Raw genomic sequence first — 24,693 nt, 5'->3', positions numbered from 1 at the left:
AAGAACCTCTCTTTCAGGATCTACAGGCACTAAATAGACAGCAGCGAAGTATGCAAATCAGTTGGCTCCAGGAAAGCAGCCTTAGGAGCCAGAAGTGGCACAGAAGAGACCGCCCTGCCCAGGGGGTGTTCCTGATGGGAAGAATAGCACAGGTTTCCAGGATGAGGCAGCCTTTGAGCTGAGCCGGGAGGTGGGGTTTGGATTTCACCATCACGCTGTGGCAAGGAGCGAGGTGGGCCCCCCCCCTTGCCCACAGTGGAGGGGGACTGCAGGGGAAACTGGCCAGGAGAGACCGAGCCCACGCCCCACAGGGCCTTGTGCAGAGGGCTAAGCCATATCAGTTTGCTCTGTGGGCGGTGGGGAGATACATACGAAGGTGGCAGCAGGAGAGGGGCCCGTCTTGCCCACCAGGAGCGACATACAATAGCCCTCTTCTAGGTCGTAAGTTCCTGGAGGGTGTGGACCCCAATGAGGAGTGGGATTTAGAAGAGGCAGGCCCTGAAGACCTCTCACTCTGACTGTAAGAAGGACGCATACCTGCCATTGCCTTAACCAGGAACCAAGATGTCTGAGGCCAAGTCCTGCCACGTCACCAGCCAGCTCTGTGACCTTGCTGGGGTCCCTCTCTGGGGTCCTTCATCTGCGATGCAACAGGGTCAATCACCTCTAAGAATCTTTCTAATCCTAACCCCCACTCTCCAAATGCCAGACCCTCCTCCCCACAGAGCCAGGCAAGCACAGAGGACTAAGGAGAGCAGAGGCAGAGGGGGTCGGCACCACGGTCCTCAGAGGACTTCTAGCTGTCCCAGAGGTGGGATGTGAGGGGGCCAGCGGAGTGGCAGGCCGGTGGCTTGCTCAGGGAGAGAGGGGGGTTGGGGTTGAGGGGACTGAACTCACCAGCCTCCTCCCAAACCAGTTCCAGGCCCAGGGCTGGCAATTTCACAAAAAAAGGCAAAGGAACTATGTGAACATTTCCTGTCCTGCCCAGCCCCCTTCCTGGAGGCTTACCAAACTGATGGCCTGTGAAGCAATCCTGCCCAGAGAGCCCTGGCCCAGAGCTGCCTATAAATGCCAAGCCAGCACCTCCCTGTCAGAGGCTCTGTAGGATCCTGGGTTTTGGTGAGTGAGCTACTCACTGCGCACTGGCAGAAGCCTGCCTTCCAGTTCTTTCTCTTCTCCTCCCACCCAACCTTCTTCCAAACTGGAAGCCCTCCTTGGTCTGGCCCTGAACACTTTCTAGCATCCTTCACATTTCTTGGGTCTTCTGTGCCCAACTGCTTTTCTCCCTCCCTTCCTTCCTGCCCGTGGCCAGAGGGCAATCAAGGCAGCCTGGCAGCCTGTTCTTTCTTCTAAATGTCCCAATCCTTGCTTCTCCATTATTCCGACAGAGTGCAAGAAGATGGCGCGTGAATTGTCACAGATGGAACGCAGCATAGAGACGGTGATCGACACCTTTCACCAGTACACAGTAAGGTCAGGGGACCCAGACACCCTGAACCAGAAGGAATTCAAACAGCTGGCGAAGAAAGAGCTGCAAAACTTCCTCAAGGTAGGGCTTGCTCAAAGAGAGAGGAGCAGGTGCTGTGTGCAGCAATCAAGGAGAAAGCTGTAGCCGGGAACTTGTCTTGAATCCCAGCTACTCAGGAGGCTGAGGCAGGAGGATCTCAAATTTGAGGCCAACCTAGGCAACTCAGCAAGACCCTGCCTCAAAATAAGAAATATAAAGGGCTGAGGTATAAGACAGTGGTAGAGCACATTGGGTTCAACTCATACCAAAAGAGAGAAAGGGAGAATACTAGCTTCTTCTATCCAGAGGCACTAGAGGTGCTCAAAGCTAGGCAGCACTAATAGAGTCAAGAAATTGTGTGGTTGGACATGTGCTGTGTGTGAAGCCTTGTGTTGGGCACAGGGAAGTGGCAGTGACCAGGTAGCCCACTCTCCCATCGGGGAGACATACAACAAATGAACAGATAAATCCAACCCCTCTAAGTGCCTGGGAGATAACAAATAGGGTGGTGGTCTGGGTTGGTAGGGCAGAGGGGATTAGGAGGGGTGGACAGGAAGAGCCTCTTTAGGTGACACACGAGCTGAGACCCGGGTGTTGGGAAGGGAAGCACCTAAACTCAGCACTCGGCAGGAAGCTAAGACTAAGCTGGGAATGTGGGGTAGACCTAGAGGGCTTTTCCAATCCCACCCGTCCAGGGAAGAAAATTGAGAAATAAGGAGCACGTGGAGAACCCGGCGCAGCACGGGCACGTACAGAGCACTCGTGGAATGTGTTTCCCTGTTCTGAAAACGATTTCCAGGAAAAAGAAGGATTCGTTCCCACACTCTTTTTGTTTTCTTTATAAATCTGGGGAAATTGGGGAAACGGAGGCCTAGACTAAGAAGGACATAGAACACGTGGGTCCCAGGCCCAATCCTGTTCCCAGGGCCAGTCGTCCTGGGGAAAGTCCCCATCCCCCTCTGGTGCTCGTCCCTCCCTGGTAAGATGGAGAATTGCCACCATGGGATGTCTGAGGGACAGTGACAACTCCCTGCAGGTGAGGGTCTCAGGCTGGATGAGGTAGACAGGGCACCAAGAGGCTGTGTGGGTGACCTTCTCCTCTGTGGGACACCCGCATGCTCTCCATCCCCCTCCCCAGTGTCCCCTGCCAGAAGCAAAGTGGTAGGCTAAGAAGGGGACCTACAAGGTGGGCCATCAAGAGTCCAGGAGAAGGCTGAGCAGAGGGGTCCCAGCCAGAGAATGGCAGAGAGGGCAGCTGGTTCTCTTTGGCTCACCTGGACCTCGTCACCTCGCCCCCATCCTCCTGGCATGCTCTGTCTTACCCTGTGAGGTCAGCAGAGCCCCTCCACAGCTCTGCCCTGCCCAGGACCTCACAGCAGCTGGCTTTCCTAAGTGCCTCCCCCGAATCTGAGGCTGATGAGCTTCACTAACTGGAGACCTCTAGGGAAGGAGGGGAGGGGGACTGAGGAGATTAAAGAGAACAGGACGAAACGGGCCCGAGTCAGACCTGAATCTGCTTCTCCACCTCTGGGCTTCCAGGCTGCTCAACCCGGGAACGGCTGAGCCTCTCTAAGACTCGAGTCTTCCTAGGAAGATGTGATTTCCACCTGTTCAAGTTGTTAAAAAGATCAAATGAGGGGATATGTCTAGACTTGCAAATTGTGGGACCTTCTTCTGTAAAATAGAGAGCCAGGGTCCTCAAGTTGGAGGGCAGGTCTGGGGAACCAAATAGAAAGAGTTTAGCACACGACACGCTTAGTGTCTGCCCCTCCGGGGGCACCCAGTCAATGGTCACCTTGAAGTGTCTTTAATGGGGGCCAACCTTCCCCATTCATCGGCTATCTGGCCATTCACTGTGCTCCAGGGTCCCCCCACCCCTGGCCATACCCAGCCCTTACAGCCCTCTCTCCCACACCCACAGAAAGAGAATAAGGATGAGAAGGTCATAAATCACATCTTGGAGGACCTGGACACCAACCAGGACAAGCAGCTGAGCTTTGAAGAGTTCATCATGCTGATAGCAAAGCTGACCCATGCCTCCCATGAGGAGATGCACAAGAACGCCCCCAATAAGGAAGGTCACAGCCACGGGCCAGGCCTTGGGGGGTGCCGCTAATCGGGAGGCCACTCCACCCTGCTTCTGGCCAGCCAGGGCCACAGGGAATGATGTGTCCCACTGCCTTGGCTGTGGCCGTGGAGGTCAAGGGGAAATAAAGTCTTTCACCCTGCCAGGACTCCGCGTGCTGCTTCTGCCACCTTCCCAAGTTGTCTGAGGGATTAGGGGATCAGGAGGGGTGGACAGCCCACCCGTGTCTGCAGCTCCGCCCTCCATCGGGTCAGAACAAAATGAGAACCAGCAACATGTGGCTCTGTTCTGAACCTCTTGGGTTCACCTACCTGACCATGTCCTCCTCCCTGACATCAGACCCTCCTGCTCAGGTCCCATCACCCTGTCCTGCCTGTCAACACAGCCTGGTCCCCGCAGAAAGCAAAAGCGGGCTATCCCTGTCCCTCAATGTGCCACACACTTCCTTACCCCCTCCCAGCCCCGCCTGGCCCATCACTGTCCATATGGTCATCTCTCTCTATTAGAACTCTGTCCCTCTGAGGTCTCCCAGAAATGGACCTAGACGATGCCACATCTGGGGAAAAGAAAATACTTGGGCAGTGGGAACAAGGACAAATGGGGATGATTATGTACCAACTCGTTTCTGGATCCAAGACAGCAGGTGGATTTCTCCTAATAGGCCTAGTATCCTAAATGTGGGTGTTAGCGGGTGGGGTGCTCAGTGGGTGGGCGTGGGAGTTAGCCCATGCCTACCCCAGCCCCAGCAGGACAGTGGAGTGACAAGGCCCCCGCCTGCCCAGCAGAAGACATGAGCACCAGGCTGGGTTCTGCAATACAACCTTCAGAAGTACCGGGGAGAGCTTGAACTCTGAGTCCACAGATCATCTGGGGCCTGAAGATTCCGATTTTAAGCCTCAAGCTCCAGCTGCTCTCCCTGCTGCAGCGGAGATTTCTCCAGCCCCTGGTTGGTGGCTGAGAGCTTGGGCCAGTGGAATTTACTCCTCTCTGCAAAACCTGCATCCTCCAGACCCAAGTGCCCACCTCAGAGACGTCCAAGTGACTCCTCTTTCATCTCCCTGACCTCTGCTCCTAAAATCCCTTCCCAGGTCACAACCAGCTGGTGTGGGCCTTGCAAAAACCACAGCCCAGTTCAGGGTTCTCTACATGAGATTTAGGATCAAGAGAGAGATACTGCATCTCAAAAAAACACTCATAAGCCATGGAGATGCAGAAAATGCTCAGGAGGAAGAGTTGTAGATCCTGAGGGACATGCCCTGAGCCCAGGCCCTTGTAAAAGGACAAGCTCAGGGAAAACTGGCAAGAAATTATGTGACTCCACCCTGGCTCCACCCCACACGAGGGCTTGCTGCTGTCTCTCCCTCTGGAGAGAACCCACATCTTCCCTGAATTTGTATTCCTTGCTCTTCTTGAGATTGCCCCCTTCTCCCTTGACTATGTATTTTCTTTCCTAAATAAACATCTTCTACGTCTTTGATGGCTCATGCTGAGATTCTTCTCCGTCACGTACGCCAAGAGCCCTGCTGGTCCTGGGTCAAGCTCCCCGTCTCTCTGGGAACTCCTCGAACACTGCTTCAGAGGCACGTCTTCTCCTGTGACATAGGCCCCAGCCTTGCCGCAGGGAGAAGACACAGAATTGGGAGTGGGGGGAGTTGGAGAAGGACTAGCAGTCATCTACTCCCTTTTTTTTTTTTTAATAAATGAAGAGACACATACAGCAGAGACTAGTGCAAGGTCACACAGGAGCAGAGTGGATCAAAATAGTGCCAGGAGAAGCCCACCCACTTCACTGCCTGAGTCTCCCCCTTCCTTCCCTAGAGCTGAGCAAGAAGAAAGCAGCCTCCCGCTGCGACCTACTGTCACGGAGTCCCCAGCTGCTGGTAGCATGCTCCTACTCTGAAGCCCCCAGGCCTCCACTGTGGGGGTGAGGACTTAAGAGCCCTTAATGTCTCCGGGCTGTGGGTTTGGGTACAGAGTTGGGAAGCCCTCCCCAGCCTTCAGTGCCTGACTTGGTGCATCTTCTGACCGGCTACTACCCCTCCACACATCCAGGGAGGCCTCACCCTCTTTATCCTCTTCTGAATGCGGTTAGGCACAGGGGAAAGAAGCAACCTGGGATATGAGGCCTGAGTGCCAGCACTGGACTCCGTGCTCAGGGGAAGGCAGGCAGGTGCTTCCCCCCACCACCACTCTCTGCCCATTACTGACCACAATGTCCCCGAAATATATCTGTGACTCTGTCTGCAACACTAGACTGTGAACTCGGGGGTGGCAAAGTCCATTCCCTTGTCTTATTCTCACTTTATCCCCAGCACCAGAGGGATGGATGGAGCAGAGTAGGATCCCAACAAACACTGACTGTTTAAATGTCCTAAAATTTCTGAGGTGCTCTCTTCTCAGAGGAAGGTGGAGGGGAGAGGAGGAGGAGGAAAGTGTGATTAAGCCATGTAAATGGAAGGCTTCTGGGTTATCATCTTAGACCCTGGAACCTGAAGGTTGGGGGTGCAGGATTATGGGAACCAAAGGCCCCTCCCCCACTGTGTTGACTCAAATCCGTTCTGCTTTTATGTCACACACACACACACACACACACACACACACACACACACACACTGGGATTCTGGATTTAAAAAAAGAGATTTGCTGTGGGGAAAAAAAAATGGAGACCCATTGCTTGAATGCAAGCTGCCCCAGCTCCACCCCTGAGTGGTTCTCCCCAACGTCCCCACCAAGAGGTTGAACCAACACTGCCTGAATTCCTCCAGGGAAGTGGGGCTTCCTCCTTTGGCTCTGACACCCAGAACATCCTTCATTACACTGAGCCAAGACCCGTCTCCTCGTGCCAGGTACACATGAATCCTAGTTCCCCTCCTTCGAGGGAACAGAACTATTTGAGACACAGAATAAATCTAACCCCTTTTCATCCTTCCACCCATCCAGTTCCCCAAAACCCTCTCCATAAATACGCCCAGTCTTTCTCCAGCCTCTTCACTTTCAGACTAGGAACACTCTTCCCCCCCTGGTGTCTCTAGCAAGTTCCTTGGTATCCATCAGGTCTCAGCCAGCATCTGACTTCGCGAAGCCTCCCGCCATCTCCCTCCCTTCTCAGACCAGAACTCTGATCCTTGTTTCTCTTCCCTCCTTTCTCTCTCTCTCTCTCTCCCTCTCCCTCTCCCTCCCCCTCCCCCCTCCCCTTTCCCACACCAGTACTAGAAAGTGAACTCAGGAGTGCTCTACCCCTGAGCTAACCCCCAGCCCTTTTTATTTTTTATTCTGAGACAAGGTCTCTTGCTAAGTTGCTGAGGCTGGCCTCAAACTTGTCATCCTCCCGTCTCTTGTTCCCGAGTTTCTGGGATTATAGGCATGCGCCACCATGCCCAGCTTGACAGCTCTGCCATGGCATGTCCAATTAGGACTTGGAATTCCTTGTCTGCAAGTTGACTGTGAGCTCCTGAAACCAGGATGTGGTTGTCCTGCTCCATGTCCCCAGATCTCAGCAGAGTGCAGACTCACACTGAGCGTTATGGATGGGTCTGGGGCCCTAGGGAGTCGGAGGCAGATGTTGGAACAGACCTGGGTCCTTCACAGGGAGGACCCAGAGGTTGCGGACACCAGCTGCCCGGCAGTTTGGAGGCTGACACAGCAGAGAGAATGGACCCGTTTAGGTGCTGGCAATGCGTCCTCTTGCCCTCATCTCTCCACAGACTCTGTCTCGCTGTAGGGTTCTGTTTTAGAACCCAGGGAAGGTCTGACAGCGAGCCACTCTCTCAGGCCCCAGAGGATTTGAACAGAGCTGGTTCAGGTAGCTTAGCCCCTTCCTTCCCATTAGTCCCTTCCATTAAATAGATGACATGGTCCTGATGATCAAAGGGGAACAAAGTCCTCTTCCCTCAGACACAGAGCAAGAGGGTCACGGTAAAGATTTCCACTGCAGGGAGAGCTAGAGGCTGCCTCTCAGATGAGTGTGTTCTTTGGAGAAACATGAACTTGGGGGTTTCCCCAGGATCGTAGCGTCTAAGGAACCAGAGATGACTGTCCCCCAGTTGCTAGAAGAGGGAGTTGCCTCCGATCTGGCTAGCAGTGGAACCTGAACTTCTGGATGTCTTTTTTAGGAAGAACGAGGAAGGCGCCGTGGTGACCTGAGCTGCTGGACTCTGCCCAGATTTGTAGCCTGCTCTGAATGCCCTCCAGGGTCTGGGCGGCATGGAATGGCTCTGGAATTTGGGGGGAATACATGCATTCACTTGTCTCCCCCGCTCATTCGCTCAGCAGGTGTCCACTGGACACTTGCTGTGTGCCGGGTACCACATAAAGCTGCAAGAGGGGAACAAGATAAATAAGACTTGGCTCTGCCGTCCAGCAACTCCCAGACCTGCAGCGCAACAGGACAGGTCCTCACCTTATCCTAACAAGGAAGACAAACGACAGGGGAGGTTGGAAGCTCCATGGAGCTGGAGTGGGAACCATGCCCATCAGCAGGGACCGTCTCCCTGGAGGGAAGGGAATGAGAGACGCATTGGGCTGGGGGCTACAAATGTTCCAGAACAGACTGGACGGTGCTTCAGCGGGAGGAGAGCAGGTGGGCAAAGGCCTGAAAGTGACAGGTGTGGGGTTGAACAGGAATGAGGAGCAGCAGGGGTGGAAGGGGAGAGGAGAGGGTCACGGGGGGCGGGGGGGGAGATCCTAGTGGACAGGGGACGCCCACGATGGGCCAGGGACTCCCCCCTTGTTGGGGGCCTGCTGCAATACTCTGGGTGGGGACTGAACAGAGACCCCAGTGGCCCTTCTTAGAAAACGCAGATTTGTTCAGAATCTCAGACCATCCCAGGCTCCCTCAGGAAGAGCCCAACCTGCATCCCCTATTGGATAAATAAGATGCTATAATTTGATGCTGTTTGCCAAGAACTTGCCAGGAAGAAAGGCCGCGGCTTTCACCAGCCCCGTGAAGCAATCTTACACAACCCTGATGCAGGCCCCGCTCTGAAGTAAACTCCAGAATCCAACCTCAGAGCCCTGCCCCTCCCAGCAGTTGCTTAAAATTTCTAGTTTAGAAAGCCCTGGGTCATGGGTGTTGACATTCCAGTCCCCACGGTGACAACAAGACCGAAACTGGTTGCTCAAGTCCTGTTGTATCTTGGGGCTCAGACCTGAACCAATTCCTCTATCCCAAGGTCAGCTCCTTGGCCAGGTTGGACCCCCACCCATCTTTTAAGATCCCCCCCCAGTCCCAAGAGACAGGGAACTCGACGCCCAGTAGGGAGTCGCTGGCCTCCTACAGGTTTCCCTGTCCACCATGACTTCCCCCGTTTTTGCCCACAGTTGTCACAGGCAGACCTTACAGTGAGGAGGGGGATCGTTGCCAAGAGGAGGGTGGCACCCAGCTGGCCCAGCAAGAGTGCAGGATCCCGGGGTGGGGATCCAGCCCAGCATGAGTCCCCGCCTTGCTCCCTCCTCTCCCCCACCTCTCGCCCCTTCCCTCCTGACTCGCCCCTCTCCTTCTCCCTCTACCTACTCCATATTCCCTCAGAGCTCTTCCTCACTGCTGCCTTCCGCATCCCCCACCTCCAGTTCTCCGTGGTGAAATGCAGCCCTGTGTCACCGGGGTCCCTTCAGGGAGTGCCTTTGAGAAGGATCTAGGAGTCCTATCTAACAGGGATGGAGGCAGGTGAACTCTCAGAGAGAGAGAAGGAGACCCTCACTCGGTGGAGCCCGGGACCTAGGAGTGTGACCAGGCCTGCTTGTCTGTCACATAAACAAAACCTCGGCATTGGCTTATACCAGACCAACCAGAACAGAAGCATCACTCATTTCAATGCCCCCAGAGTCAAAGACCTACACAATATGCTCACATCTGATTTACGGCTCAATTGCTTAACCAAGAGGAAACATTGTGAACCCCAAATATCAAATGATTGACATGAGACTTGATTTAAAAAAAAAAAAAAACCGCTTGCCTGGGAACTTGTGCATTTCTTCCCAGGGATATCATATATACCGTCAGAGAGCTCAGCCCTGAGCGCGTCCGCGGTGCTTCCGTTCTCCGAAACATGAGGGTCTTCCACATCTTGCCTTTGGGGAGTGTATACCTGCCCTGTAATAAGCCTTTGCTTGTGCCTTGCTTTCAGTGCATCTTGGACTTCTTTTTGGTGGCATAAGTCAAGAACCTGCCTGGGCCAAATTGAGGTCCCACTGCCCCCTTGGAGGGACCTCCTCAGTCCCATGTCCAGTGACAGGATGATTCCTTAAAAAAACCCACGGAGTTCAGTTTCCAAATCTCCTCTTAATAACAAAGGAGATAGTCACTAGAGGAGACCCATTTATGTGTGTCATTTAACACAGACCAGGCAACTTGCTGTTGTACAAACATCTAGAGTGTGCTTCCACGAAGCTGGAGGGAACAGGTCCGTCACTCAGGGTGGCCTCTTGATGCAGTGCAGAGGCTCAGTAAACACGAGGTGTACAAGGCGGTTGCCGTCAGATGCAGCGTTCTGTTTTCACAGTAAACATTTTTTTTCTCAGTTCTAATTAGTTATACATGACAACAGAATGCATTTTGACTACATAAATGAAGTATAACTTCCCATTCTTCTGGTTGTACATGATATAGGATTACACGGGTCATGTAATCCTATATGCACATAAGGTCACAATGTCCAGATCATTCTATTATCCTTTCTACTCCCATATCCCCTCCCTCCCTTCACTCCCCTCTGACTAATCCAAAGTAACTCTATTCTTTCCTAGCCACCCCCATTGTGGATTAGCATCTACAAATCAGAGAAAACATTCAGCCTCTGGTTCTTTGGGATTGGCTTATTTCACTTAGCATGATAGCCTCTAGCTTCATCCATTTACCTGCAAATGCCATAATTTCATTCTTCTCTATGGCTGAGTAATATTCCATTGTGTATATATACCATATTTTCTTTATTCATTCATCTGTTGTAGGGTACCTAAGTTGGTTCCACAGTTTAGCTATTGGGAATTGAGATGTTATAAACATGGATATGGCTGCATCACTGTAGTGTACTGATTTTAAGACCTTTGGGTATAAACTGAGGAGTGGGATAGCTAGGTCAAATGGTGGTTTCATCCTAAGTTTTCTAAGGAATCTCCATATTGCTTTCCCAAGTGGTTGCACCAATTTGCAGTCCCACCAGCCATGTAGGAATGAACCTTTTCCCCACATCCTCGCCAACACTTATTGTTGCCTGTATTCTTGGTAATTGCCATTCTGACTGGAGTGAGGTGAAATCTTAGGGTGGTTTTGATTTGCATTTCTCTAATTGCTAGAGCTGTTGAACACTTTTTCATATATTTGTTGATTGATTGTATTTCTTCTTCTATGAAGTGTCTGTTCAGTTCCTTAGTCCATTTTTATTGATTGGGTTACTTGGGGTTTGTTTGTTTGTTTGGTATTGAGTTTTTTGAGGGTTGTTTTTTTTTTTGGTATTGAGTTTTTTGTATATTCTGGAGATTAAATACTGTATCTGAGGTACATGTGGTATAGATTTTATCCCATTCTGTAGGCTTTCTCTTCACACTAGTGGTTGTACAGTAAACATTTTTAAATTTCAGTAGGAGGATCACACCACAAAATAACAATAAAAATTAGAGTATAGTAAATACATAAACTAGTCACATAGTCGTTTCTCATCTCTGTCAGTTTTGATGTACTGCACATAACTGTGTGTGCCATTCATTCTTTTAAACAACTGGCCGAGTTAGTTTACACCAGTGTCACCACAAACATGTGAGAAATGCCTTGCGCTGCATAGTACATCAATGTCACCACCGGGTGATAGAAATTTTTCAGCTCCATCGTAATCCTAAGAGGCTCTTGTCACATATACAGTCTGCCACTGACCAAGACATCATTATGACCTTCCTTGAAGAACTTGGGGTATCGAGTCTAGGGACAAAGGGAAGGGAGGTCATGACCCCTGCCTTCAAACACTGCCAGGTCCTTGGGAGAGATGCCCACTCCGTGACACGGCCTGGAAACGCTTCATGCTGTGGCTCATTGCTGCCAGCCCCTCCCATGCCCCCAGCACCTCCATAAGCCTCTTCCTGGTATTCGGTGCCAGCCATTCCTTCCCTTGGCCAAGCACAGTGACTCCACTCAGGGAAACCACCGCTCCCCGGGTGTTGCCTCATTCTGCAAGTATCCACCAAACGCAGGGCTCCCTTCCAGGTGCCGGTCAGCCGTCATGTGAGGCCTGCTCTCTGGGGGTCTGCAGCTGGGGAGAGTGGAGCAAGAAACCGCCCGGGGCCATTTCAGAAGGTGGTGGGTTCCGCAGAAAAACCCGAGGAAGATGTGATGGAGTGACTGCTGGGAGAGTAGGTGACCAGGCCAGGCCTTGCTAAGGAGGGAACAGGACGTGAGGCCTAAGTCACAAGTGCAGGAAGTCAGGGTCCGTGCCCTCCAGATTTTTACAGTTTAACTGCTTCCATTCAGTGTGGAAGGCTTCTTGGGTCAGCCAAGTCAAAGTGATGTGAGTCCTCGCCAGTCTCACATCAGGGGCTGCTGGCGCTCTTTCTGTGGACCCCGGGTCCTTTGGCTGACCTCCAAGGCCCTGGTACACAGGCGGGCTTGGTTCTGGCATGCCAGCAGCCTTCCAAAACGTCTTCTCAAGGGTAAGGGTGGTACATGCAGCACCCATAAGAATAGCCTTAGTGTCCTTTACCACACGATAATGCCACAGCCCAGCAGGACCGTGAGGGTGGAACAGGCAGGTCAGCCTCAAGTTGGAAGGACCTAAAACTCTCCTCTCCAGAGAAGGGTGCCACGGGGATATGGGCGTGAGATTTGATTTGGACCTTGGGGTATCCATAGGAGTGACAGAACCAGAGAAGAGCCACACAGCCTAGTGCCCACAGGAGAGGAGACATGGGCAGTGCTGTGAATGGAGAGAAGCCAAGGCACCGAAGACACAGAGATCACAGGGCACCGTGTGGTTTAGATGCGTCTCCCAAATCCCCCGATGGGGATTAACTGGGTGGAAACTGTAAGCAGGTGGGGTGTGGCTGGAGAAGGGGGTCCCTGGGGAGGGCATGCCTTTGGGGTAGTATTGTGTTCCTGGTGAGCAGAGGTCTCTCTCTGCTTCCTGGTGCCATATCCTGCCACGTTCTTCAGCCATGATGGTTTGCCTCGCCTCAGGCCCCAAAGAATGGAGCTGGCCGTCTCTGGACAGAGACCCCTGAAACTATAAGCCCCCAATAAACTTTTCCTCCTTTAATTGTTCTTGTCAGATGTTTGCTCACTGAAACAGGACAGCGAGAGCAAAACCCGGGAAGTCCGAAAGTCCATGGGAAAACTGGAACATGCTCTGGAGGGGCTGGACAAAGAGCTTCAGCGGGTGGACAGAGGCTGATAGTGGACACGGGAGGACAGGTCCGGTCTCTGTGGCTCCGTGATCCTAACAGCATTTGTGTGTGTTTGCTTGTTTAATGACACCCGCTGAAGTCACGGAGTCTAGTCTTTGTTTTCATGAAGCCACTAGCGGTCACTAGTTCAATCACTTTACAGATAGAAAAACTCGGCTCGGAGAACTGCACAGCCACCAGCCCAAGCCACAAGGCCAAGAAGCAGTTGAGCCAGGAGTCGAACCGTCTCGTGTGATTGCAACTCGAAGGCTGTTTTCACCCTTGCATGCCTCTGATTTAACAGTTCATGAATTCTTCCTGTGATTTCAGCTCAGTTTGTGGCTCAGCAGGTTGTTGTAGGGGGGAAAGAATCATAGTGAATGTTCTCGCTACAGCAAATACACTGGGTTTTGTTCTTCTTGATGGTTGTTGGTTTTACTATGATTTATATCCCAAATGATCAGAAATACGTGTGAGTGCATTAAATGACACAGCAGCTTGATCTAGTTCAAAGGCCTTTAAAGAAAGAGATTGTAGGGTGGGGTCGTGGCTCTGCGGTAGAGCGCGCGCGCCTAGCACATGTGAGGCCCTGGGTTCGATCCTCAGCACCGCATAAAAATAAGTAAAATAAAGGTATTGTGTCCAACTACAACTAAAAACTAAATATTTGGGAAAAAAAAAAAAGAAAGCTATTGTGTAGTCACCCCTGGTTACTTGACGACCCAAGCTGCCCCTAAATTCAACGTTAATCTTTGCTTCAGTTTAAAATAATCTCTACCTATTGATACATTGCAGAGAATAGGTGAGCTGCAATCATCTCTTGTATAAACTGTCTTATTGTTTGTGTTAGTCACCCTAGCATCACTGTGATCACAATGTCTGACAAGAACAAAGAACAGTTTAGAGGAGGGAAGGTTCAGTTGGGCTCACAGGTTCAGGGGTTCCGTGCCTGGTCAGCTGGCTGCATTGCTCTGGGCCCGAGGTGAGGCTGAACATCGTGGGAGGGGGGGTGTGTGGAGAAGCACTGCTCAGCTCACGGCAGAAGGAAGCAAACAAGGGGGGCAGAAGGAAAGGCCACCAGGAAGATGCGCCTCTCAGGGCGTGTCCCCGTGACTCACCCCGTCCAGCCTCGCCCCACCTGCCTATAGTCACCACCCAGGCCATTCAAACTGGGATGGACTGACGGTCACGGCTCTCACAGTCCGCTCATCTCACCTCCGAGCATTCCTGCATTAACCCGGGAGCTTTGGGGAGTCACCTCATATGCAAACCCTGACTCCCTTCCTACTAATTTCCCTTAAGTACTTCCCGGAGTCAGGGGCCAAGTGGCTGACAGATGCTTCAAGACTAGCTAAGCCTCACACCCACTCCGGGAGAAAGCTCCCGTTGTTAGCCCCATGTTATTGAGGAGGAAACTAAAGTCAAAAGATTTAAAGTACTTTGTTCAAAGTTTCACAATTAGTAAGTGGCCAAACGAGGAGTAGAACCAAGAAATAGCATTCAGTCCTCATCCCCTGGACCGCCCCCCTTGAGTGCATCCTGGGGATGTCATCCTTGGTACCCTCACGTGAAGTGACGCTCCCCTTCTGGACCTACTCAAAATCCCCCTCCATCCAGTCGTGATCTCTCAGGACGTTAAAAGTAGATGACAACTCAGTGTCCACCTAGTCTGAAGCTCCTCAAAACTGAAATTCTAAAACTCCTTTGAATTCCTCAAAGTGAGGGAAACAGAGCCCACCTTTGGTGAGGGAAGCCGCCTGGCTTTGACAATCCCAGGACCCTCCTCTCTGGGCTCCAACCCTTCCTCCTCTGCCAACCCTCCTTCACCGTCTTTGGCCTCCTGCCCTGCCCCGTGCTTGGGCTTCAGCTCCTCACACACTTTCAACACTCCCCGCTTCCTCTCTGCTCCGCTCAGACACAATCGCAGGGGCAGGGGGCTCCTCCGGGGGGCCAGTGCTGGAACCCAGCGTCCTGCACATCATTTCCATGTGGCTTCTTACCAAATAAGCCAGAGGCCAAGCCGTGTCCCCACAATGGGCAGCGCCCTCCTTGGACTTCCCCATATCTACCCACTGGTAGAGCTTCCCTTAGATCTCCCTCAGATCCTGCCCTTCTGAGCTGTGCCTGCTGCTGAAAGAGAGGCTGGCAGCCATTGAAGGGTCTGCCAGAGCCCAGGGCTCTGCCCTGGAGGCTTCTTCCTCGGGTACCTTGACATTCTGAAACATCCATCTGATTCCAAAGGGCAGGGCTTGCTCCTGATTCCAAGCTCCCCATCCATCCCAGGGGAGCATCAGCATTAGCGGGAGGGAGGCGGGATTGGAGGGCAGGGAGGCCCCAGTGACTCCTGCTGATCAGACTGAATTCCCCTTCCCTCCAGGGAACACTGACCCACCTGGCCCTTTCAGAGATCATTCCTGCACCCCGCCCGGGGTCACACTCTCTGTTCTCTGGAACCAGTTGTGGGAAACCGACCGCCAGGTGTGGCGGTGCACTCCTGAAATCCCAGCAGCTGGGGAGGCCGAGGGAGGAGGATCACGATGCAAAGCCAGCCTCAGAAACTTAGTGAGGTCCTGAGCAACTTAGCTAAACTCTGTCTCAAAATAAAAAATAAAAGGCCTAAGGATGTGGCACAGGGATTAAGTGGGTTCAAACCCTGGTATAAACGAAATTTCAGGCTGGGGCTGGGGCTCAGTGGTAGAGCACTCGCCTACCATGCATGAGGCACTGGGTTCGATCCTCAGCACCACATAAAAATAAAATAATAAAATATTGTGTCCACCTAGAACTAAAAAATAAATATTTTTTTTAAAAAAGAAAGAAAATTTAAAGAGAAAACAAAACCCATACCTTATTGATGTCCACACATTTATTCATAAAAGAAATGCTTATCCGACACTGTTAGTCCATTTGTACCGCTACAACAAAATGCCACAGGTTGGGGAACTTATAAAATAGAATTTTATTTCTCCCATTTGGGGATGCTTCATAGCCCAAGACCAGGACTTTGATAGATTCCATGCCTGGCGAGGGCTGCTTTCTGCTTCCGAGATGAGGCCCTGTAGCTGCATCCTCCATAGGGGATGAATGCTGAGTCTCAGGTGGAGAAAGGGACACACCCCAGTAAGCCTTTCCAACAAGGCACCGTACCTCTCTATGAGGGTGGAGCTTTCATGGTATTTGACCTCCTAAAGCCACCACCTTTCCATACTGTTACGTTGGGGATTCGGTTTCAACATGAATTTTGGAAGGACCCAAACATTCAGACCACAGCAAGCACCCCCACTGCCAGGTTCTGTGCACCTGCTCTCAAACAACCCGGTCCACTGGGGTGTGGGCATTAAGCAAAATCACATCAATGCCTGTGCCTCTCTGTGGCTCACAGAGAAGAGAAAGACACCAAAGGAGACTGCACCCCTCTCGGGTGGGTGTTGAGCCAAGAACTTGGCCCGGACCATCAAGGGTCTACACAGAGAAGCCTTCCTGCCCGTTACTCTAGGTCGGACAGAGCATAGCATTCTACTCCCTGGTCCCTACTTTTGTTCTTCCCAACTCCTGTCCCTTCTGAGAGAACCAAAGAAATTGTTCTTTACAACCCCGTGCTCAGAAACATGCAAGTACCGGATTATTTTCCCTGTTTTCAAAGTTCTACCCCAAATATCATCACCAAGTGTCCGTTCTTTCAGGAAGCCCAACAGCCTCATCCCCGGAGCCGGGCCACCTTCCTGTTCTCCCACAATGTCCCGTGCTTACTTCTGCTAAAACACACATGACATGACGTAGAAACTTCTGCTGACTCTCACTTTTCCTCACCAGAATTGAGCACCTGAAGGCAACGCTTAGTCTTTCATTTCTATATCCCCAACACCCAGCTCAATGTCAGAGAGAAAAAAAAAAACCTTTGGAGTAAACTGTGACCTCTCACTTTCCACCTTCAAATGTCTTCAGCATCTGATTACTCCTTGTCTCCAGCCTCCTAGCCCAGTCTGGCTTCCGACCAATGACCTTGGGCTGCAATATCCGATATGGTGGCCATGAACTATATGCGGCTATTGAGCCCTTAAAATGTAGCTGTAGGAGGGGCTGGGGTTGTGACTCAGCAATAGAGGTTCACCTAGCACGTGCGAGGCCCTGGGTTGGATCCTCAGCACCACATAAAAATAAATCAATAAAATAAAGGTATGGTTTCCAACTACAACTAAAAAATAAATTTAAAAAAAATGTCACTGTAGCTATGAGATGTACTGAAAGTATAAAATACACATGGGATTTCAAAGGCTTTAAACAAAAGATAAGAATGTAAAATATCTAAATAGGAATTTTTATATCCTTGATGTGATGTAGTTCTCTCTCCTGCAGACCGTATCCCACCTACCCCCACTCCCCATCTCGGTTATTGTGTGCCAGGTACACTGGATTTTGTGCTATTCTTTGAGCCTATGCCCACCTCAGGACCTTGATCTTTCCCTGTCAGGAACTCCCGGATGCCAGATATCTGCCCTCTCCTTCACTTCTTTCTGACTTCTACTCCAATGCATACCCAAAACATTCCATCTAAACTCACATCCCATTCTTTTTCCTTCTACCCCGGCCCAAATTCCCTGCTTTAGTTTTATTCACATCATTTATTATCACCCTCCAATGTTACCATAATATATATATATATGTAATATCTATATTATGTGTTTGACGATTCATTTACTTCCCAGTGGAATATAAACTCTGAGGGGACAAGGACTTTTGTTATTTGGGTCTCTGGCTGTCACAAATATTCAATGAATATTTTTTTTTTAAACAAACAGTGGACTTTCAATAAATATTGGGTAGACAAATGGAGCCAGGGGTTTAAAGGGTCTAAATGAGGCTGTCAGAATAGCAAGGTGACGTATAACTAAGTTGAGGGACCATGCATGGAGAGAAATAAAAGTGGACAGATGCCATTAAGAATTTTTCATGAGTAAATTTATTAATTCTCACTCCCCTCAGGCAAAGCAGGGCTGTGGTGAGGGGGAAAACACTCTCCTCAGGACATGGCTGCAGAAAAGGCTCTCAGAGAGGTTGCTACTCTCGGTGGAGGTTCTTGTGGGTCGTCTCCAGCACAGAGGCCACCAGTAATAGGAATTCCCTAAAGTCGACCTCTCCGTCTTGATTATCATCCAGATCCTGGAATATTCTGTCAATGGTAGCTTGATCTTGGGTATTCTAGGAGACAGAACAGAGACCGGGAGTGCAGACCCTGGGTATCAAACTCCCCCACCGACCCTTCTTGGACCACTCAGCCCTCGGGACTCAGTTTAGTGACGTCTAGGACATTAAGTCATTGAGGCAGCACTGGGGAATCCAACATGACAAGACAGAGGATGTAACTGACATTCCAGGATGGGCCACCCCAGACTCAGGCAAGGCTTGACCTGGAAGGTTCTCTGCAGTGCATCTATCCCAGGCCTCCCCTCCCCTGCGTCCGTCTTTGCCCTTTATATATGAGGACACAAATCCCAGAGTGAGAAACTGAGTAAAGCCCAAAAGGAGAGAGAGAGTGTGAGAGAGGGCAGCAGAGGCCCTACCCCACAGCAGGGGGAGAAGGTCCTTGGGAGCTCAAACTGGGGCTGACCCGACCCCAGTCCTTGTCCCGCCATCCTCTCCCGGAACTCGCCACTCCCTCAGTGCCGGGGGAGGACAAGTGGTGACGACGAGATGGGCAGCACCTACCTTGATGGTGTTTGCAAGGTCCCTGGTTATCAGCTTCTTCAGCTCACTCTTGGAGAGGGTGTCAAAATCCCCCACATGAGCTGAGTGCTGGTGGAAGATGTTGATGATCCCCTCCAAGTGTTCTTCCAGAGTGGGCATCTTCCCAACCTCAGGTTCACCTTCTAGAAGACAAAAGAGGTCTCGCTTCACTTCCTCCTCCCAACCCTTAACACCCACTCTCCCCTCTTTCTGTATCTAGGGTGCAGAAAAACCATGACAGACGTCCTCCAGATCCACTTGGGGTCTCTCTGCTCCAAGTTTGAACCACGGTGAATTTTTGATTTGTGGATAGGATGAAAGAGAGAAGGAGACATAATACAGTCTATAGTCTGACAGAATCAACCCCAGTTGCCCGTGGTGTCACACACCACTCCATCCACCGGGCAAGACCATTTAGAGGTTATTGCTCACTTAAGCTCACTGCAAAGGGTTCTGTAGCTGACATTGCTCTTTGCTTTCCCCAGATAACAATACTTTGGCCATACAACATCTACAGACATCCCAGCCCTGGTAAGCCATGCCTGAGGCTAGATCCACCTAGCACAGCAAGCGCTTGAATTAAAAATGTAAGATCAGCCCAGAAGTGCACAGACAAGCAGAGGCTTCTGACGCCTGTGATTGCAAAGTGACCACCTGCAATCACAATCCTGTGGGACACCTAAGGAGCCAGCCAAGGAAAGGACACTTACCCCTTCAATGCACAAAAGTGTGGAGCAGTAGCAGAAAGCCAGCACTGGTGAAGAGCATGAGCCCAGGAGGCTTTTATAATGCAGTCTAAACTTCACCTTCAACCTTGGGTCAAGAAATCTCTCTGATTCATCTTGAAGCAATTGCTGGAAGATACTCTGTTGCTCAACAGAAGCTTTGGGCTTGTGGTTTTGAGTGCAACCTGAGCAGCTCAGATTCCACCCACCCACCCTGAACTTCACATTCCTCCTCAGCTCAAAGCAAAGCCCCAGCACTGGCCACCCACCAACACCCAGGGGCCTTGCACATTTCCCAACCCTAGGCCAGTGCCCAGCCTTCAAGTTCAGCTTCACACCCTACTTCCTAATAAATAAAAAAAAAATTAAAAATTTTTAAAAAAAGGCTAAGAGCAAACTAGGGAAGGAGAAGGAGAGGTATTTGTTGACAATCTATTAAAACAAAAACAATAATGACAATCAAAATAATTGAAGTAAACACGTAATCCTGGAAGGTGAAAAAGAGATTAGTTTAAGCTAAGGAAATCTGAATAAATGGAATTTTGCTAATATCCATAGTGATGCATTCATATTAACAAATGTAACACACCAATGTAAAATATTAATAATAGAGGAAGCTGTATGCCAGGACGTGGAAACTGTCTGTACTATCTTCCCAATTTTTCTATAAACCTAAAGCTATTCTAAACGAGTCTCTGTTTGCCAAGAAGTGAAGAGGCATTGGGCACTCAACACACCTTCAAAGCAGCCCTATTTTTCAGATGAAGAAATTTCCTAAAATAAGAATAGTTTTATTATTATAAAAAAACAATACCTGCTCATTCTTTTAAACACATACATATATGATTTTTGGTAGATGTAGAGAATCTCATATCAGACCTTTGTCTTTATTTCCATTTTTTTCCCTAATACAGTCAGTTCTCAATTTTCTTTTTAAAAATTCTTTCCTCAAGGCAGCCTAAGCTCCCAAAATCACTGTGGGAAGGCCCTGGGCCGGGCTCAGGAGTGGAGTAACAGCAATCAACCAGACAGTGTGGCCGCCTCCCTTTCCCCTCCAGGAAGCTCCTCTCACCCCACCTGGGCACCAGCCTCTTGTTTGGTGCCCAGCCAAGGAAGCGGTAGGGGATCAAGGGTGTTGTCACAGAAAAAGCACCGCGCAAAGTCCCTGGCTGTCAGGGGCTGGCCCTGTCTTCCCCACCCAACAGGAAATCCTTGGGGTCTGGGCTGTGCAGGAAGACGGGCGCTCAGGGAAGCCAAGGGAATCAAAGTTTGTGAAACTGCTGGGTACCATGCCACAAGGCAGGACATGAGTCGACTCATTAGACGGTACCAAACCCCATAGAATGCACAGCACCTGGGTTGAACCCCAGGGTAAGCCATGGGCTTTAATGGCAGTAAGGATCAATATTAACCCATCAATTAACATGCGAACACCCTAATGCCAAGGTGTCAATAGGGAAACTCAGAGACAGACAGCCCAGGGCATATGGAAACCCTCTGCACTCTCTGTTCAGGTTTTCTGCAAACCCGAAACTTACCCCACCACCACCAAATAGTTCATTGATTTTAAAAAGTACCGCCACACCTAAAATCACTGTGTACAAAAAGTAGTGGAATACAACACAAAAACCAAACTTTTTAAATAGTCAAGCTCACTTTCACTACTCCCTCTCTTAAATCAATCAAATTGCTGTGAAAAAATTATAGAAAAACTTAGAACATTTGAAAAAAATTATCAGGTAAAAGCATGATTAATTCTAATTTTTGCAATCTCAACTAGAAATAAGTAGGTACTCTAAAGTAGAAGGGAGAATTTTAAGAGAATGTCATCATGCAAGCATCTGAAAAGAGTTATCAAGGCAGCTTCGAATTTTAAAAAAATCAGAAATAAAGGTTGACATTGGTAATTGTGGGTCAAGGGCATATGGGAATTTCCAACACTACACTTGTGATTTTTCTCTAAGTTTTAACTTGTATCAAACTAAATTATGTCAAATTAAAATAATATAAATATTAAGTCAGCAATACAAAAAAAAAAAAGTTATGACAACCAAAGGAGTCTTTTAGTTACCCAAGAAATAGGGAAGGATATGCCAGCAACTTCCAGTAGGGCAGGAAGGCAGCCACCGCCCTCCCCCACCCAGTTCAGCTGTCTTCAAGTTAACCCAGAGCCTGGCTTTGGGGAGTCACTCCATAACGACAAGTGATTTTTTCCATCACCAACACATTTCTCTAAAGCTACCATGTCCAGAGAGGAAATAAACTCCCAGGTGTTCAACGAGAGAGAAAAAGAGGGCAGAGTTACTTTAAAGGGTCTGGGACTCTGGGTCTAAAGAGATGGGCAACCTCAGACCAGTTCTAGCCTCTGAGCAGTTCCCACCTCTCGCCCGGAGGACCAAGCCTCTAGCATATGGGTCTTTGGGGGAACATTCCAGACTCTAGCAGGTGGGGATGGAGGTGAAGAGGGCCGGAGGAAGCATTGCTTCTTGTTGTTTTAACAGAATAGGTACCAACCCTGGGTTCTGGCAAACAGAATGTCACCTTCAGGTTTTGGTTTTGGTTTTTGTCTTGTCTGTGGAAGAAATGAACGAAGCCAATGAGGTAAGACAGAAGAACACTCCCTGAGTTATTGGGGGACGCAAAGCTGGCCACTGGAGTAGAGGATCAATTTTTAAAGCAGGGCCCAGGGCTTTTCCGGAAGGGAGAGAACAATACCTCTCTGTCTTCTGTCCACTCACTTTCCCATCACACTGCCTGATCTTGGCAGTTATAAAGAGTCAGGAATTTGGACTAGGGTGACCACTCCCTGTGAAGTACATGCACCACACACTGGCTACTCTACCTCTTGCACAAGTCCAATGAGACACAACGATCCCACCAGTTTAAGCAAAGCAGCTGTATTGGGGATGGGGTACTGAGGATTGAACCCAGGGGTTCTTTACACTGAGCTACACCCCCAGTCCTTTTTTTATTTTTTATATTGGAAACAAGGTCTTACTAAGTCGCTCAGGTTGATTTTGAACATGTGGCCCTCCTGCCCCACCCTCCTGAGTTCCTGGGATTACAGGCCTGCACCACTGCACCCAGCTGCAAAGCAACATTACAGCTCACAGACTGGCAACCACGGACCACAGACGCCTAGAATTCATGGCGAGCTGGTCCCCCAAGGTTCAGGAAAACCAGCCAGGCAGGATGGAGTCTCACCTACATATACCCATGTTGCTGGAGCGCTCTTCCCTGGGTTTTATACACCAGGGGCAACTGGAATAGCTGGGTCAGCAAGGCCATATGGGAGCTTATTCTGCAGTCCACCCCGCAAGCCAGTGTCACTTTGCAAAGATAATTCATCTCATAGGCCTAACATCTCCCCAGCTCTTACTACATTCATGTGACACTGTGACCAGTCTCAGTGCAGAAGACATCTCACTAGACCCAGGAGGACCCTACCACAACAGGACTGCCTGGATGACCTCTTCCAGGATGCCAGCCATCTAGAGAAGAAGGTGCTGAAGAGGCCACAGAAGGATCCTTCAAATGGCTCCACTGTTTGCAACCAATTGGGGGTGGGGGACTGGTTCTGGGTCTCTCCCACAGTGTCTCTGTAAGTACAGCAGGAGGTGTTGGCAATGACTACACACCACCCTGTTCTTCCAGCACAGAATCAGAAACCGTTCAGCTACGCACCGTCCTCCTCGCACATGAGTTCAGCGAGTCTTGTTGGTCCTAAAGAGCCTAGGTGGCAGTGTTGGCCATCTCCACCAGAGTCCATGACAGGCTGGGGACCACTCTCCAGGTACGAGGACACAGACGGAGGAATGGAGTCTGTGTGGCTGGCGGGGTGTGTCTGAGTGTGAGCCTTTCCAGCTTTGAGTGTCACTTTGCACAAATACCTAAGGATCCAAAATTGCCAAACATCAGGCCCCATCTGAGGGTGAAAGACACCCCACAAAGGAATATATGAGGGAGTGCAAGTAACCTGGTTAGAGAGTGGTCACTGTAAGAGCGTAGCACCATGGTACAAAGCCTGTGCCTGGTTTAGCCGTGAAGGAGGTGGCAGGATTAATTTGCACGACATACATGCTCTCCCACACCACTGGCAATGTTGAATCTGTCTGATTTTATATCTATGTTCTAGGCATACCACCCACACTGAGGGTCTCACTCTCCAATCGGAATTGTCAGGGGCCGTTGGGACCCCCATTGGTCTGGCTATAGGCCACACATAGGCCCTTCAAGTCTGGAGGGCAGTGCTCCAAAACTGGGAGTGGCCGATCCAGTCACGCTTCAAAGCACCTGGGAACTTCCCAAAGCTCCGGATACTGGAAGGAAGCCTCCTCCACCCCAGAAGGGAGAGGAACTTGCTGCTGGGTCAGCCCCTCAGAGCTTAGCGAGATGAAAAGGTCAATCCTCTTGCTCTACGTGCAGGAAGATTATCCTTGTCTGAAATGTTACTCACACCAGGAAAGACTCACAGCACTTCAGGCCCTAAGGTGTGTCTGAGACAGCAGAGGGGACCCAAGAGACAGAAGTCCATCGGCACCTGCTCTGCCTACCTGTCACTCTGGACAGCAGAGGTGGGGCAGGGGGCAAAGAGAAAGAGGCTGGAGAGGCAGGCAGAGGCCAAGGCTGGTCCTGTCCACACACAAGACAGAAAACCAACTAGAAAGGGCACATTTGTGTGGCAAGAAGGCTCTCTTGCTTGTGACAGCTCCAAGGAACCTCATTCTACCTCCACCACTTGCCAGACTAGGAACTGTCAGGTTTCTTAACCTCCCCAAGTCTTTCCATAGCAAAAATGGAAACAGTAATCACTTCTCATACGCTTGTTATGGGAAATAGATGAAATCAACTGCCTTGGCATTTCGTGCTGAAAAGCAAAATTATCAACAATTTTGAGCCTACACCAAAATTTGATCTGTTCAAATTTGGCAAGGAAGATTTTTCTTTTAAAAGCTGGTTTGAATAATATTTGGGAATATACAAAGACAGTCAGAAACGGAATGCCTAAATAAGATTCTTAAGTTACATGTAAGACTTTTTAACTTTTAATGGGGTGATAGAAACCATGACAGTTTGGGGTTTAGCGTCTTGACCAGGCTGCAAACCCCTATTACCCTGTCTAGCAAATGAAAACTATCTCCTTCTTTTTCTGTGGTGAACTGCTAATCAAACATACTGTGCTGACCACAATTCTCAAGTGTCAGGTCATGATAAGTAGCAAGACCTACTTTCATCCAGACAAACTCTGACATGAGATTGAAAACACAAGCCATCACCATGTTGTC

The 24,693-nt window shown here is 50.1% G+C and overlaps 2 protein-coding genes across 2 annotated transcripts; one reads left to right on the top strand and one right to left on the bottom strand.

The window, feature by feature from the left end:
* The first annotated feature begins 1,014 nt into the window (after positions 1–1,014).
* On the top strand, positions 1,015–3,738 carry S100a9 (S100 calcium binding protein A9). The gene is made up of 3 exons (XM_027920764.3): positions 1,015–1,119; positions 1,389–1,549; positions 3,429–3,738. Exons 2-3 carry the CDS (start codon positions 1,400–1,402, stop codon positions 3,621–3,623), a joined length of 345 nt encoding a protein of 114 aa, XP_027776565.2. The 5' UTR covers positions 1,015–1,119; positions 1,389–1,399; the 3' UTR covers positions 3,624–3,738.
* A 14,163-nt stretch (positions 3,739–17,901) lies between these two features.
* Positions 17,902–19,523, bottom strand: LOC114079657 (protein S100-A12-like). The gene is made up of 3 exons (XM_027920985.3): positions 19,394–19,523; positions 18,666–18,826; positions 17,902–18,158 (listed from the first exon to the last, which is right to left on the bottom strand). The coding sequence occupies exons 2-3, from the start codon at positions 18,801–18,803 to the stop codon at positions 18,018–18,020; spliced, it is 279 nt and encodes a 92-aa protein (XP_027776786.1). The 5' UTR covers positions 18,804–18,826; positions 19,394–19,523; the 3' UTR covers positions 17,902–18,017.
* Between the last annotated feature and the right edge of the window lie 5,170 nt (positions 19,524–24,693).

This window comes from Marmota flaviventris, chromosome 10 (genome assembly GCF_047511675.1).
Source record: "Marmota flaviventris isolate mMarFla1 chromosome 10, mMarFla1.hap1, whole genome shotgun sequence".
NCBI lineage: Eukaryota > Metazoa > Chordata > Mammalia > Rodentia > Sciuridae > Marmota > Marmota flaviventris.
Note: the sequence above shows the minus strand (reverse complement) of the source record. Positions and strands in the feature narration are given on the sequence as shown.